Source organism: Stigmatopora argus, chromosome 21 (genome assembly GCF_051989625.1).
Source record: "Stigmatopora argus isolate UIUO_Sarg chromosome 21, RoL_Sarg_1.0, whole genome shotgun sequence".
Taxonomy (NCBI): Eukaryota; Metazoa; Chordata; class Actinopteri; order Syngnathiformes; family Syngnathidae; genus Stigmatopora; species Stigmatopora argus.
Window position 1 is genome coordinate 5,492,160 of NC_135407.1, and position 13,951 is coordinate 5,506,110.

Below are 13,951 nucleotides of genomic sequence, written 5' to 3' on the forward strand. Positions count from 1 at the left end.
GAGGTTCTTATACTCAGTCAAACCTTCTGTCTATACGCTCTCTAATAAAATAGATTATTAATTGAATAGATTATATAGATTGCACGATTATACATATTTTTTTAAACACCAACAGCCATAAAATAATTCCAGGAGACTTTATTTTGTTGATGGTATAACTGTGTGTAAATTAAATGTATTGAATAAGTAGAACAATATAGAAATGTATGATTTATGACTGAGAACTCAACAGTAGAGATGTTCCTATTATTTTGACCATCACAGCCGCCTTCTGACCGTCGTCTTTCTTGATGCAATAATGAATGAGCGTACGCCCATTCAATATAAAAGACAGACAAACTTCATCAACTCGATTTTAATACTTTACACATAAATGTTAGCATTTTCAAGATAAGGGTGTAATTATATTGGATTTTATGGAGATAGAAACTGGATATCAAAATCAACCGTACGTACTTTGGTTCACTGTATTTCATTTTGAAAGAACCGTGTATAGTGTTGTTTTTCCGGCGCAAAAGCCGGAGCCGAAAGAGGAAGGCTGTATCTCATGACAGCTTGATTGGAAGGTAAGGAGACGCACCATAAAATGGTATTAAAGTAAGTCGAGTTGAAGTCTGAAATATGTTAAAAATAGTATTTGCCATCCTTATCCATTCATGATATAGCAATCGGAGTTGTTAAAACGTGAGATCTGTGCAAAGGCCAGCTGGCTAAGCTACGCGGGCTGTCAATGGACATGCATTACCTTCCGTCCAATTGTTTGTAATTGGCTTCTATACCTCAAATATCGAAATATAAACTCATCAAGTGCTTAATTATTCAAGTTATGTTGTCGTAGATCTTGCTAAAATGTCTTGCACAACCAGGACAGTCATTGATCGGGTGTATTTTGCTCCTATGTTGGGCTTCTCAAACCACGTTTTTAGTGCGTCTTTATCCTAAGTCGATTACTATTGATTTCATTAAATAGGAAAATAACTTACCTGATCATAAAATATCACTTACTTTGAGGCAATTCCAAGACATTTTTTTTGTTATTATAGCCAGGAGAATAAAAATACAAATTATTTATTGATGAGATTTTAAACGCAATAAATCAATGAAACAAGTAATTAGTATTGAAATCTCATAATATGAATGTGTGAGCTTAACATTATAACATGACGGCATTTGTATGATGACAAGTTGACCAAAATTGTATTTTTTTCTGGGGAAAAAATATTTTTTATGAAGATTGGCTGTAATATTTTGATAAAAAATGCGCATTTTAAGGAAAAAAAGGAGATTTTTATCTTCACCCAGGAACCACATGGAAAAATGAGTGTCCCTGACTACATGCAATGTGCCGAGGACCACCAATCGGTGCTGGTGGTGGTCCAGCCGGTCGGCAACGTGCCCGAAGACCAGTTTTTCCAGATCTACAAGCGCGTCGCCAGCGTGAGCCAAGTGTGCATCCGTGACTCCCAGCGCCTTCTCTACATCCGTTACCGCCACCATTACCTGGCGGAAAACAACGAGTGGGGCGACTTCCAGACCCACCGCAAGGTGGTGGGCCTGGTGGCGGTCACCGCCTGCAGCTCCACCAAGGACTGGCCTCTCACGGCCGAGCACTTCCACAGCCAGAAGGAGGTCTTCGGCTCCACGCTCTACGACTCCAGGTTGCTGGTTTTCGGTCTTCAGGGGGAGATCGCCGAGCAGCAGAGGACCGACGTGGCCTTCTACCCCAGCTTTGAAGACTGCTCCGGCGTGGAGAAGCGAGTGGAGGACTTTGTGGAGTCCCTGTTTATCGTCCTGGAGTCCAAACGGCTGGACAGGGCCACCGACAAGTCGGGCGACAAGATCCCTTTGCTCTGCGTGCCCTTTGAGAAGAAGGACTTTGTGGGTTTGGACACTGACAACAGGTGAGTGCGCTTTTTTTATTTTCCGCACTGGGGGGTGCTGGAGCCTATCCCAGCTAACTATGGGCACCAGGCAGGGGACACCCTGCATTGGTGGCCAGCCAATTAGTGGCATTATATTATGATTTTTAGTCCATACTTGTTCTGTGTGTTCAGTGTGCTTTATTATGTTCTGCCTTTTTTTTTTCTTCCATACTGTCCTGTGAGTTTATTGTTGGGTACGAAAAGGTGAGACTTTACACTCCCGTAGAATAGCCTGAATCTATCCCGAACATCCCGAGCCACTTCCTCATGTCGTATTAAATAACGCAGATAGTTTTATATTAACTCATTAGCTGCCATTGATGGTGATAAACGTTCAATCCATTTTGACTGGGAGGGTTGGCAGCGACAGTCTATAATTGTCAATGGCAGTGAAAGAGTTAAGGCCTCCAAGTGACAAAATAACCCTGATGTATATTTCTTTAGAAATTCATAGTAGTAGATTTTTTTAGTGATTTGATGTGATTTGAATTGTTATTTTTACACTAGTGGAGCAAACCCTACAAATAGAAAATGTCCAGCAACAGCATAAAAGTCAAGAAAATTACAATCAAGATAGCTCATTTTATCCTATTGGAGTCTTTAAAAAAAATGTAAATATATATTTCTACTTATTAAAACCAAGCTATTTAAACAAAATATATTCGCAATCTTATTTTGTGCTCTATAGCTGACTTGGAAAAAAAAGGGATTTGTGATTTTTTTCCCTCCGCTGATAACTCATTTATATTTTAATAATGTTGGATAGCTTGGTTCAAAAAAGACATATTACAGCTTTTCCTCATTTCCAAGTTATCGGCAGAGTCCCAAAATTAGATAACTTGGACAAAAATATGTGATTACGACATCCCTAGTTTCATACTTAGCTCAATGGCAGGGATGAAATGAGTCACCTAAAATGATGAATTCGGACAAATTGAAATAAAATCAAGCAGCCAGGTTAGCTTTTTATGCTTGTCTTTGCTATCATTTCTGTGTTCATTTAGCCCTTCACTCTATTTTTTCCTCATTGTCCAAGCGTGAAGTACTAGTACGTGTGTATCATAAAGGATGCCCCTTGATGCCGGATAAAAAAAAAACACCGATTCAACTCTGTTTTCCGTCAGGCATTATAAGAAGCGCTGCCAGGGACGCATGAGGAAGCACGTGGGCGACTTGTGTCTCCAAGCGGGTATGCTGCAAGACGCGCTGGTTCACTACCACATGGCGGTAGAGCTGCTCAGGGCTGTTAACGACTTCCTCTGGTTGGGGGGTGAGTAGGGGACACATTGTCAACAGTGCATATTTTGCATCGTGATGCCTAGGTTTATTGTTTGGGTGCTGTTAAATATTTCAAATGTTTTTCGAGAAAATAGCAACCGGTATGTTCTACTTGAGCTAAATGTAATTTTTCTCATTTTTAATTGTTTTGACCAGCCGCCTTGGAGGGTCTGTGTTCGGCGTCTGTCATATTTCACTATCCCGGAGGGACGGCGGGGAAGACGCTCAGGCACAAGGCCAATGTCTCTCAGGCAGCGGATGCGGGGAAACGCCACAGACCAGGTGAGATCACGGACGCCGACCCTGGTTCATTTGGATTGGAACGTTTTTCAGTCTGGCGTTTTTTCTCGTTTCGTTTGTATGAGCTCACGGAACCGCCGTCTTTGTCATTATTGTACTGTTATTATTGTGAGAACCCATTTCCCCCCCAAAATTGTTGTCCTCAATTCACTGGCTGCCATTGACGGCGATGGACGATCTATTTGACCTTACTGTTTTCAATGTGAAACTTCTCCACTCCATCTGTTGCTTCCCTTTTATTAACACGCTCTTAACAAAATGTTCCCTTCCAATCAACATCAAGCCTGTCTCACTTTGATTTTTTTATTTATTGTGAAGTCTATTCTCATGGTGCACTCTCATCTCACTTTATTAGCTGGTGTGAAGTCGCTTCTCATGCTTCACTTTTAATAATAAGGGCTCAGTCAGATCAGAGAGGTCTACTTTTAACGACCTCAATCCCATCTGATCGCATTTCTGGCACGTGGCCTTTGTGGCACTGCCAAGATATCACAAACATTTTTTAAAAAAATTCTTCCTCCCTCTGTAGAGTCCCTTTTAGATCTTGATTGCGTCCCTACATGCACTCCTTGCCACATAATAGCTGATTAGCTTTTAGATATACTGCACTCTAGTACTTGACTGCATGCCCGTAGGATCCAGATTGATGGCTCATGTTTTCAAAACTACTACTTAGGCATATTACGCATATTTAGCAAACCGTTAAGTGTTGGAAAAGTTTAAAAAAAAAGTAGAATTTACAGCAGGGAGGTTTGGTACTAACACGGCTAACATTGCTCTTTGTGTCAAACTGCATTCTTTCTCTCTGTAGGGGCTCAGGAGGTTCTCATTGATCCAGGTATGACTTCTAACCAAACGTAGGCTTTGCTAGTCGAAACCCCCGCCCACCCCCTCGTGCCCATTTGCATGCGTTTCCACCTTTATCTCCAGTCTTTAGTACTTTAAACCCTTGAAATCATTTTATTAGTTTGATTTTTATTCATTTATTTTTTTGGGGGGTTGCTGGTCACTGTTTGGTTTTCTCATGCTATGTATTTGTCCTTATTAGGTTTATTGTTATTTAAATCGATGATTTTTTTATTTTTTGTTTTTATTTTCAGTAATCTAGTGTTTTTTGAGCTGAGGCACACTTTTTTTGCATTGACAAAATGTCAAGGAACATCACCATCTGGAAATCTTAACATTTAAAACTCTGTCACCTACTTGAATATTAGAAAATAATTCTCATCAAAGTTTTATCCACAACTCATAAGTTTGCGTACTCCGAACAACTTTTGATTCTAGTAATGTAAAAATAAGTAATGTAACATTTTTTCCCCCTTCCCAATATTACTTTAACCTCCTAATATTACGCAAAAATCAATTTTGTGTTCACACAGACTTTGCCTTGAAAACCAAACAACTTCTGCTTCATTTTCTGTAAAAGCAAGCAAGAAAAAAAACTACAATTATTGCAATATTTCCCGTAATATTATGACTTAAATTTCGCAATATTACAATGCATTATGCCAAATTCCACTTATCAATGTAGCAGACACATTAGCCATGAGTTGCTTATCTTTGCGTTTAACGCTGCAGCTCTGCTTAGCTTTTTGACCTTTGACCTTACATCATTTCTGCGTATTCTTGAAACTGCGATGGCGTGCTGATATTTCCCTTCGCTGCTTTGTCGTTGTCCGACTTCAGAATGGTTTGTCGCACATTGGACGCTCCCCCCAAAATGTTGAATATCCCACTTGATTGGTGGACAAACACTGCAGAAAATAAGCATAAAAAGTCTTTTTCTGAAGATTGCAACGTACCAGCAGGTGGCAGCCCAACACAACAGAGGTGGTCTTCAGTCCACATAAAAAAAACCACCTGTTGAAAGGTCACTTTTTTAGGGGAGCATTTTTAGGGAGCTCTGAGCAAATCAAAAATCAATGCAAATTGGACCTGTTCTTGACTTTTTACAATCTCTCATTCTTTTTGAATTGATTGAATCATATAGAGTGCAAGTTGTTAAGCTTGTTGATGGATGGCATTTTAGACAGCGCCACCACACGCATTCTTCACAGCTGGCCTGAGTGTTTTGTTTGCATTTCTGGATTATTCACCCACCGAGCAGCGGAATGGAGTGCCTTCTGCCGGCTTGCCTTTTTCCATTTCATCCGTCTTGGCAGCAAAGCGGGCCGTGTGGCCTTTCCGGGCCAAACTAATCGTCTCTTCTTCTCGTCTCCCGTCGCGTAGGAGCCCTCACCGCCAATGGCATCAGTGCGGATACCAGCGCCGAGATCGGGCGGGCGAAGAACTGCTTGAGCCCGGAGGACATTATTGAAAAATATAAAGAGGCAATCTCCTACTATGGAAAGGTATGTAAAAAAAATATATATACACACAATTTTAGGTGGTTTTCAATGCTTTACTTGTCAGGGTTGTTACTATTATTATGTGTTTAACCCTTCCAGGTACAGTGGTTACTACAATGTGTTATTTATCAAAATGATTCATTGAAATTGTTTTTTTATTTTACTCATTGCATGAGATTGACGAGGATTGGTCGTGAATGCCCATTTTTTTGTGTGCCAGTCCATATAGAATATTAGGGGCAAATTAATCCCCCCGAGTCCAAAGGGATTGGACATCCTCTGCTGTCAATGGCAGCCAATGATTTAAATGGGTCCTCTGTGAGGTTTTAAAAAATTAAGGTTGTTGGGGTAATCATTATTATAAATGTGTTTGCAAAGGTGATTAGATTAAATAACTTTATTCATCCCGTATTCTAGAAATTTCACTCTCACAGTAGCAAGAGGGTGAGAATACAGACACAGGAAAGTACATTATAGACATAAATAAATAGGTAATAAATAAGTAAATTATAAATTCTACTCCCTTTATTACATTCAATGATTATGGCTGAGGAAGACATCTTCCCTTCTTCCCTTACCACTATTTTTTTTTTGGTGAGGGAAAAAAAGATATTCAAGTCATATCTGCCAGAGCTAATCCGTACTAGTTTTATTCAAAATCATTCCTGAATCTTAAATGTTTTATGTTAAAACTCATCAATAAACCCATAGCGAACCACATGAATTATTAAACACGGTCTCGCTTTAATGCGGATTATGTGTTCGGACAGCAAATGTTCATTTGTGACCTCTACATCCTGAATGCATAGCATAGTAACAAGACATCAATTGGTGTCCAATCCAACTTCTCATATATATATATATAATACACCAGGGGGCAGTGTTAGATGGATGGCCTTGAATTTGAGGGCTACTTTGAGTTGCTGCTTTCTGACAGCTGCTGTTTATTACTCACTTGGTCACAGGGGACATTGCCAAAACACGCATATGAGCAGGTTTAGTCTGTGGGTATCAATCTTTATGAGTCAGCACTTGCTGTACTCACAAGATGTATTGAAACACACCAAAACCCCCCACACAAGAACACTACTATAACCCTAATCCCTAGGAACGTACACAGAGCTGAATAGGCTCATTACCTGTTGAGGACAGAAAGCTTTATCTTCATTATTATAATTGTTCCCCCCCCCCCCCCCATTCTGCCCAGACTCCACTACCTGTAGCTGGCTCTTTCACAATGAAATTACACAGCCATTCAGTTATTAATTGAATTTTAATAAGAAGACAATGAGCGTAGAAGTGGGGGGGTAAACGAATGGCAAAAATAAATGGCCTTTTTTTCACCTTGTCTCTGGAAGAGCAGGCGCTCGCACCAAAAGAGCGTGGCGCTAGAAACTGTTTGTCATTCCACCTGTGCGCCGCCGAGCCCCGAAAAGGGTGCTCATGTATTATTGCCGTCTGGGAGCAGAAGTCAAAATTGACTTGGCATTAACCTCGTCCTCCTTATCTCGACCTACAGTACAAGAATGCGGGCGTGATCGAGCTGGAAGCCTGCGTGAAGGCGGTGCGGGTGCTGGCCATTCAGAAAAGGGCCAGAGAAGCTTCGGAATTCCTCCAAAATGCCGTTTACATCAACCTTGGACAGGTGAGGACATTTTTTATCCCCCATTTACTAGTAGTAGAATCATGAGGATTCCATCAAACGTTGTCGGCAGCTCTCCGAGGAGGAGAAGATCCAACGCTACAGCGTCCTTTCCGAGCTGTACGAACTGATCGGCTTTCGGCGCAAGTCTGCGTTTTTTAAGCGCGTGGCCGCCATGCAGTGCGTGGCGCCCACCATCCCGGAGCCCGGCTGGAGGGCCTGCTACAAGCTTCTTTTGGAGACGCTGCCCGGATACAGTCTTTCCCTCGACCCCAAAGACTTCAGTAAAGGTAGAGCGCCATCATGTCAAGTTTTTGAGTTGAGATTAGTTTGGGTTTTTTTTGCAGTGGAGCGTAGGTATTAAAACCAATAGGAAAGTGTCTCATTGCCAAAACGCTTGATAGTGAAATGAATTGGAATTGCCATTGCATCAAAACAGAGAAGAACCTGCTAAAGATTTACTTGCTTCTGTAATTGAAGTCAGTTCCATTTTTAGTAGACTGTGAGTAGAAAACACTTTTCCATTCGCCCCTAAAGTGAAACCACAAAAGCCCTGTTTAAACTATTATTAACTTAAAAAAATGAGACACTACTTTTTGTGGACCAACTAGTACTTCATGTGAAGGAATTGCTTATTTGTATGCTGCCATCCCTCCCCCTTCAAATAGCTTGGACGCCTAGCGCCGTCAATGGCACCCCGTGAGCTCATTGGTTTACAGTCAAACGAGCATTTAAAAGGCCAATTTTTAGTCCGTCAGATCATTGAGTTGACACGAACCCAATAGAGAGAGCGTGACTGGTAGTAAAAGGTTCAGCTTTACCAGACAAAGACGTATTCCGCTTTTACGTCTTTCCAGGAGTGCATCTTGTGGCTTTTCTGCAATTACGCAAACACTCGAACGCTCAAGCGCACAAAAGCGAGCGCGGGCGCTTTTGTCGGGCCTTCTTCACAGGCCTCCCGGATCCGGCGACCCTCGACACCCTTGGCTAGACGCAGCCACTCCACAGCCTTTTTGAGCGCTCGCGCCATAAAGGATTGAACACAAGGGCTCAAGGACATCCGTGTTATCTCCCGTGATCTCTTTTTAAGAGAGACGGAGAGAGGATTTGTCTTGTACAATGGCTCGCTTCGCTTTGCCCTTTTTATGCCGTGAATAGCGGCAAGCTGAAGGTTGAATGAGTCTTTTAACGTGGCCACACTGGATTGACTATCGCTAAAAAAAATCGGCTACGCATTCATCGTTTGAAGAAATTGTGAGGATAGACGGAGTCTCGTGGAAATGGATCACTTTCAAATTGCCGTAAACAGACGAGATTTGAGTAGACGAAAATTGTAGTCAAGTAGCAGTACTGTTACTTGGAACATTTGCACTTGACAATCACCATTCTTAACTCATTCACTGCCATTCATAGCGTCAGATCGCAAATCCAATTGCCCGTTATGTATTTCGGCACAAGACGCAGTCATTTTGCCGTTCTGATACAAACACATGGGCTCGACGTTTGGTACGAATCCAAATGAGGATTGTTTCTTTCGCCGAGGCCACGTGTGACGGCACGCTGGCTGGTGGAAAGGAGTGTTGTCCGCCTGGAGGCATTTGTGAAGAGATGTAAGTTTGTCAAGCAGCGCAGTCGCTGATGCATTCTAATGAGGCGGATACGCTTGACGGCGACGTGGCACTAATGTCTTTTTAAGGAGCTCAACACTGTGCTAAAATCCCCAGCGAGCTCACCCTTGGTAGTACAGTCGTATTCCCACTGCAGTGTTATCTGGCAGTTAGCCTCTTTCCATTATTTTTTTGCCTCATGTTACTCTTGCGGAATATTCCACAGCCTCAAAATCACCACGTTATTTTCAGAGTATCAGAATCGGCTCAAAAAGATGGGATTTTTTTCAAAATGGGTTGATTAGTAAGTAGGAACTCGTCGACGGCGATAGACGTCCAATCCAATGGCAGTGAAACATGATCACTCAATGCCTTTACAATTGAAATGGATCTCCTGTTTCTGTCAATGGCAGTGAAAGAGTTAAAGAGATACAAACAACAAAATAATCCCTAGCTATATAGCAAAAAAAAAATCACATACATACATTACTATATAATATGTATTTAGCTAACTAACCCTAACAAAGAGAACATTTCCGGCAATAGAAAACAATAAAGTCAAAAAAATCTCAACCACAAAAAAGACATGTAAAGTAAATTTTATACTATATTTTTATATGTACACTAGTGAAACAAACTCAATCTGTAAAATAATAAGCCGAAAAAAGTAAAGAAAATCACAATCAAGAACACTCATTTCATCACATTGGACATTTTTTTTTAATGTCTATTCATGAGAAACAACTTTTCGTGCTGCACAATTGATTTGTAAATTTCCTAAAAGCGACGGGTCGTCATTAACTTTTCTCCTTTGTCCTCCTCTCCCCCAGGAACTCACCGAGGGTGGGCCGCCGTTCAAATGCGACTCCTGCACGAGCTGGTGTACGCCTCCCGCCGCATGGGCAACCCCGGCCTTTCCGTACGCCACCTGTCCTTCCTGCTGCAGACCATGCTGGACTTCCTGTCTGATCAAGGTCGGTGGACCGCACGCGGCGAGCGCGAGAGAAAAGTTGGCAAAACGCTGTGCTGCTCCTCCATTTAAACCCTGTGAGGGGATTCTTAAACCTTGAAAAAACACCAAGATGAAGAAAGCACCACCCTGGCCTTTTGTGATAGCAGCCTTGTGCTCATTAGTGTGTGGCGCACAACAAAGCTGGCCTCCTTTTTGGACCGAGCGCAACATTGTGCTCTGACCAGAAATCCTGCGCCGCCAGTTGGAGCTTTTACCCAAACAGCGTGAACTAGACAATCTTCTGGCCACACAATAGAGGCTGGCGTAATCCTCGCTTGGCCGCTAAGCATGTGAATGGACACGGGGATACGGTGGGAGGAGTTGAGTTATGGACGTTAGGAAATACGCTTGGTTCACATTGGATGTTACATTTGGGCCCGAGGAGCTTGGCTGGCAGCTTTTTTTTCTCACAGAAGCAGGGAGGGTGGGTTGCGCGTCTGGCTCACAGTTCTGGGGTCGAGGGTTCGATCCCAGGTGGGTCCTTAAAGTTTGGAGTTTGGATGTTGAATTGAATTAATTGCTTTTATTGTCGTTATAGTATAATAAGATTTAGAAGCTTCGCCATGAAGTGCACAAACAACAACAAACAAACACCAATAAATAATTCATAAATAAGTAGTCAACAACAAACGAACAGGTAAATAATTAATATATTAATCATGTTTGTCCTGGGCTTGCGTGGGTATTCTCTAGGTGCATCCCAAAAACATGCAGGATAAGATGGTTGAACACTCCAAATTGGCCCTAGCTAGGAGTGATCTGTTCTCTCTCGCCCTGTGCCCTGGGATTGGCTGAACACCAATTCGGGGTGTTTGTGCACCAAGTCAGCTGGGATAGGCTACAGCACCCCCCGCGGCCCTTGTGAGGATGAGCGATTCGCAAAATGAACGAATTACCGCAACATCCAACGGCACTTTCCACCCGTGACGCAACAGAACGTCATAATTTCAGAGCTCAAAGCCAATTCATTTCGTATTTCATCCTTTGTGGCCTTCCTTTTTAGCCATTCACGGCGCCCGCTGATGATTTCACATATTTTTGAAAAAACTACATTACAGTTCTATAATTACATTTTTTTTCCCCGCCCTCAAGCTGCTCGGTCTGCTTCATCTTTAATGACACCTGTTGCCTCCAGTCATGTTTTAGATCTTTATGATGAGAAACTGCAAGTTTAATTAGGGTTATCACTTGCACCGATTGCTTTTTTTTTTTTTTAGACGGTTGATACGGATCGCTACGAACGTTCATTCGCTGCCATCCCTCCCGCTTCAAAAGGATTGGACATCTTTCTACCATACTGACACACGTAATAATTTGCGAGACCATTTTTTTTTTTGTCATTTTGACTTCAGAGGCCGACTGGCAGTAAACAAGCGATCCGATTTGCATCGACTTTCGGCCGCCAGAACGTCAATCTCGGATCAAATTCGTTTGATTTACAATGAAGAGTGAACTTGCTCATTTTTTTCTATTTCCCTTTTCAAACTTTGGATGTCCTCCTCTTGATTACCTCTACAACTGTCAGCATCGTGCATCATTGAGGATGTCAGGTAGAGGATTTTAGGTCACCGCGTAGTAAATCCCGCCGGCGCAATGCACGGGAATTTGAATGTGTATAGAACGCCAGGATGGCGACTGGCAGGTAATGATTTTCGTGTCTCCGTCGCCAGCAATAACACTTTGAGCTCCAAGTGGGATCGGAGAAGTCCGTGAAAAACCTCGACCTTACTTTTGATGGGGAATGATGAAGCAAAATATTGAAAGATTACACGTCGCCGCATATCTTTAGGATCCCGTCAAAAGGCTCCGTGTACATTTCATCGTACAAGCGAACGTTTATCTCTTGAAATGGAGCCGACAAAAACAATTTCCTCTCGTAAGTCAAAAGTTTGCATCACCACGTCCTGGAAAATTAATAACAGTCGCGAGTTGAAATAAGGGTAGGAAAAAAAAAACCCAAAACCAGCGACTATTCATGCGGGGTCGTGTTCCTTTGTCACGACGTTCCCGCAAACTCGCTGCGGTTTTTGCGTCGGCAGCACAACAATGCGTCGGAAAAAAATTAATCACGGGTGGCTTGCCGATGATTTGTACATGCAAATGAAGCCTTTTTTTTGGTGAACTTGCATTCAATTCTGGTGATTAATTTCTTATGCGGTGCACACGGAATGCAAAATAAGCACAGAGGCACATTTTTATATACATTTTGTACCCCAAAAGCCAACTTTTCTTGCATCTAAATCATTCTAATGGAGATAAAAGGGGTAGAAGTGATCTTTGTTGGTCAAATTCCCTAATCACGTTGTCATGGGATCCCGGGTAATGACGGACGAAAAGCGAGGGGATGCTTATTTTGCATATAGAAGGAGAAAATGAGATCCAGTCAGCCATGGTCACTTGAGAAACACTTGGAGGGCATTCTAATTCCAGGTGCGAGCCAACGTGCGAGCCCACTTTTGATGGAATCGCCTGCGATGCATTCTAATGGCTGTTCGGACCAAGATCGAGAAGATCCGAAGCATCCATGCGTTTTTTTTAAAAACAGTGGCCAGATCAGACTAGATTAGCTTGATGTTAAAATTGAAATTGAGTCAGTTTGTGTTTTAACCTCTTGATGCCTATTGTCAGGAGTTAGCGACATTCCAGATGATGGTTTTGACAAAAAAAATCGGTCCTAATTTGCATCATGAATAACATAGATTCAATTAAGTGATTTATTATGCATTTGTTTTTTGTTGATTACTCAATGCTAGTTATTTAAATTCATTTGATATCCATTGCTGTCAATAGCCGTCAATTCCATTGAGCATTTTTTCCGTTTTTTTGAAAACCCAATGAGCTTTCCATCTAGTGATTTAAGAAGCCACGCCACAGCACCGTTTCAGGTTTTTGCAAGTGTTTTTTTTCTTCCCAAGCCTCGCCGAGCCAAAGCAATTTTTACAGCCCGGTGAGCAGTAATGTTTCCCTTTTTAAAGCTATTCGTGGTACAATAAGGCTTAACATTTTTATTTGAGGACCCGGCGCAGTATTGCTGAGAGAGACTCACCTCACAGGCCATTAATGTTTGGCTTATTTATAGTGTGTGAACATGAAACCTAAGCAGTAAAAAAAAAAAAAACGGCACATGATGTTTCTACATTTTTATAGAGAAAAAAGAAGTGACCCAGAGCTTGGAAAATTACACCTCCAAGTGCACGGGTGGAATGGAGGTCATCACCCTACCGGATGGCCTCAAACTACCACCGGTGCCTTTCACCAAGCTACCAATTGTCCGGTAAGTTAACGCCATTAGAAGACGAATGACAGTCATAAAATCTTAAGAATTTCTGTTCAATATCTGGAAGGTCCAGCGAAGAAATTATAAACAACATCATAGCATTAACAACTTTATTAAGAGCGTGAATTAAGATTTGGCTTCCAACATTGGAGGTTATTATCTTTGCAAAGAGAAAATATACACTTCTCACAAAGTTAGGGTTAGCGGGCTGCCGGGTGCAATTGCTGGATGAATTTTAAATGCTCGCCGGTTTTTACTGTTCTGTTTATTTCTCATCTGTTTAATGTTTTAGGGTGTTTTGTACAATGTTCGCAACAGGTGTTTAAGACATGAATGGTTCCAAGCATATCTACTTTTACCGCGACTCATTATTCTCTGAAATTGGATGCTTTTGACGGCATAATACGTACAATTCTTTGAACTGGTAGTGAAAATTACAAGTCTATTTGCTGCTTTTTTTAACTCGGAAAATATACATTGTGTAAACCAAAATGACCAGAGGGGGTGTATCGACTTTTAATAGTCAAACTATGCTTTGAAAACTGCTAACAAATATGAAATTACT

General features: G+C 41.8%; 1 protein-coding gene across 5 annotated transcripts in view; it reads left to right on the forward strand.

Moving 5' to 3' along the window:
• The first annotated feature begins 411 nt into the window (after positions 1-411).
• trappc9 (trafficking protein particle complex subunit 9) overlaps positions 412-13,951 on the forward strand; it is an 85,512-nt gene continuing 71,972 nt past the window's right edge. Inside the window, exons 1-11 of one of the 5 annotated variants that reach the window (XM_077590342.1) lie at positions 412-566; positions 1,303-1,900; positions 2,096-2,126; positions 3,047-3,192; positions 3,357-3,482; positions 4,312-4,338; positions 5,730-5,851; positions 7,368-7,493; positions 7,564-7,780; positions 9,928-10,071; positions 13,257-13,383. In XM_077590342.1, coding sequence (XP_077446468.1) covers positions 1,318-1,900; positions 2,096-2,126; positions 3,047-3,192; positions 3,357-3,482; positions 4,312-4,338; positions 5,730-5,851; positions 7,368-7,493; positions 7,564-7,780; positions 9,928-10,071; positions 13,257-13,383 — 1,649 coding nt within the window. In that variant the 5' untranslated portion in view covers positions 412-566; positions 1,303-1,317. Of the gene's footprint in view, positions 598-1,302; positions 1,902-2,095; positions 2,127-3,046; positions 3,193-3,356; positions 3,483-4,311; positions 4,339-5,729; positions 5,852-7,367; positions 7,494-7,563; positions 7,781-9,927; positions 10,072-13,256; positions 13,384-13,951 lie in introns of all 5 variants that reach the window. The other 4 variants (XM_077590343.1, XM_077590345.1, XM_077590344.1 and 1 more) reach the window with 4 other exon arrangements.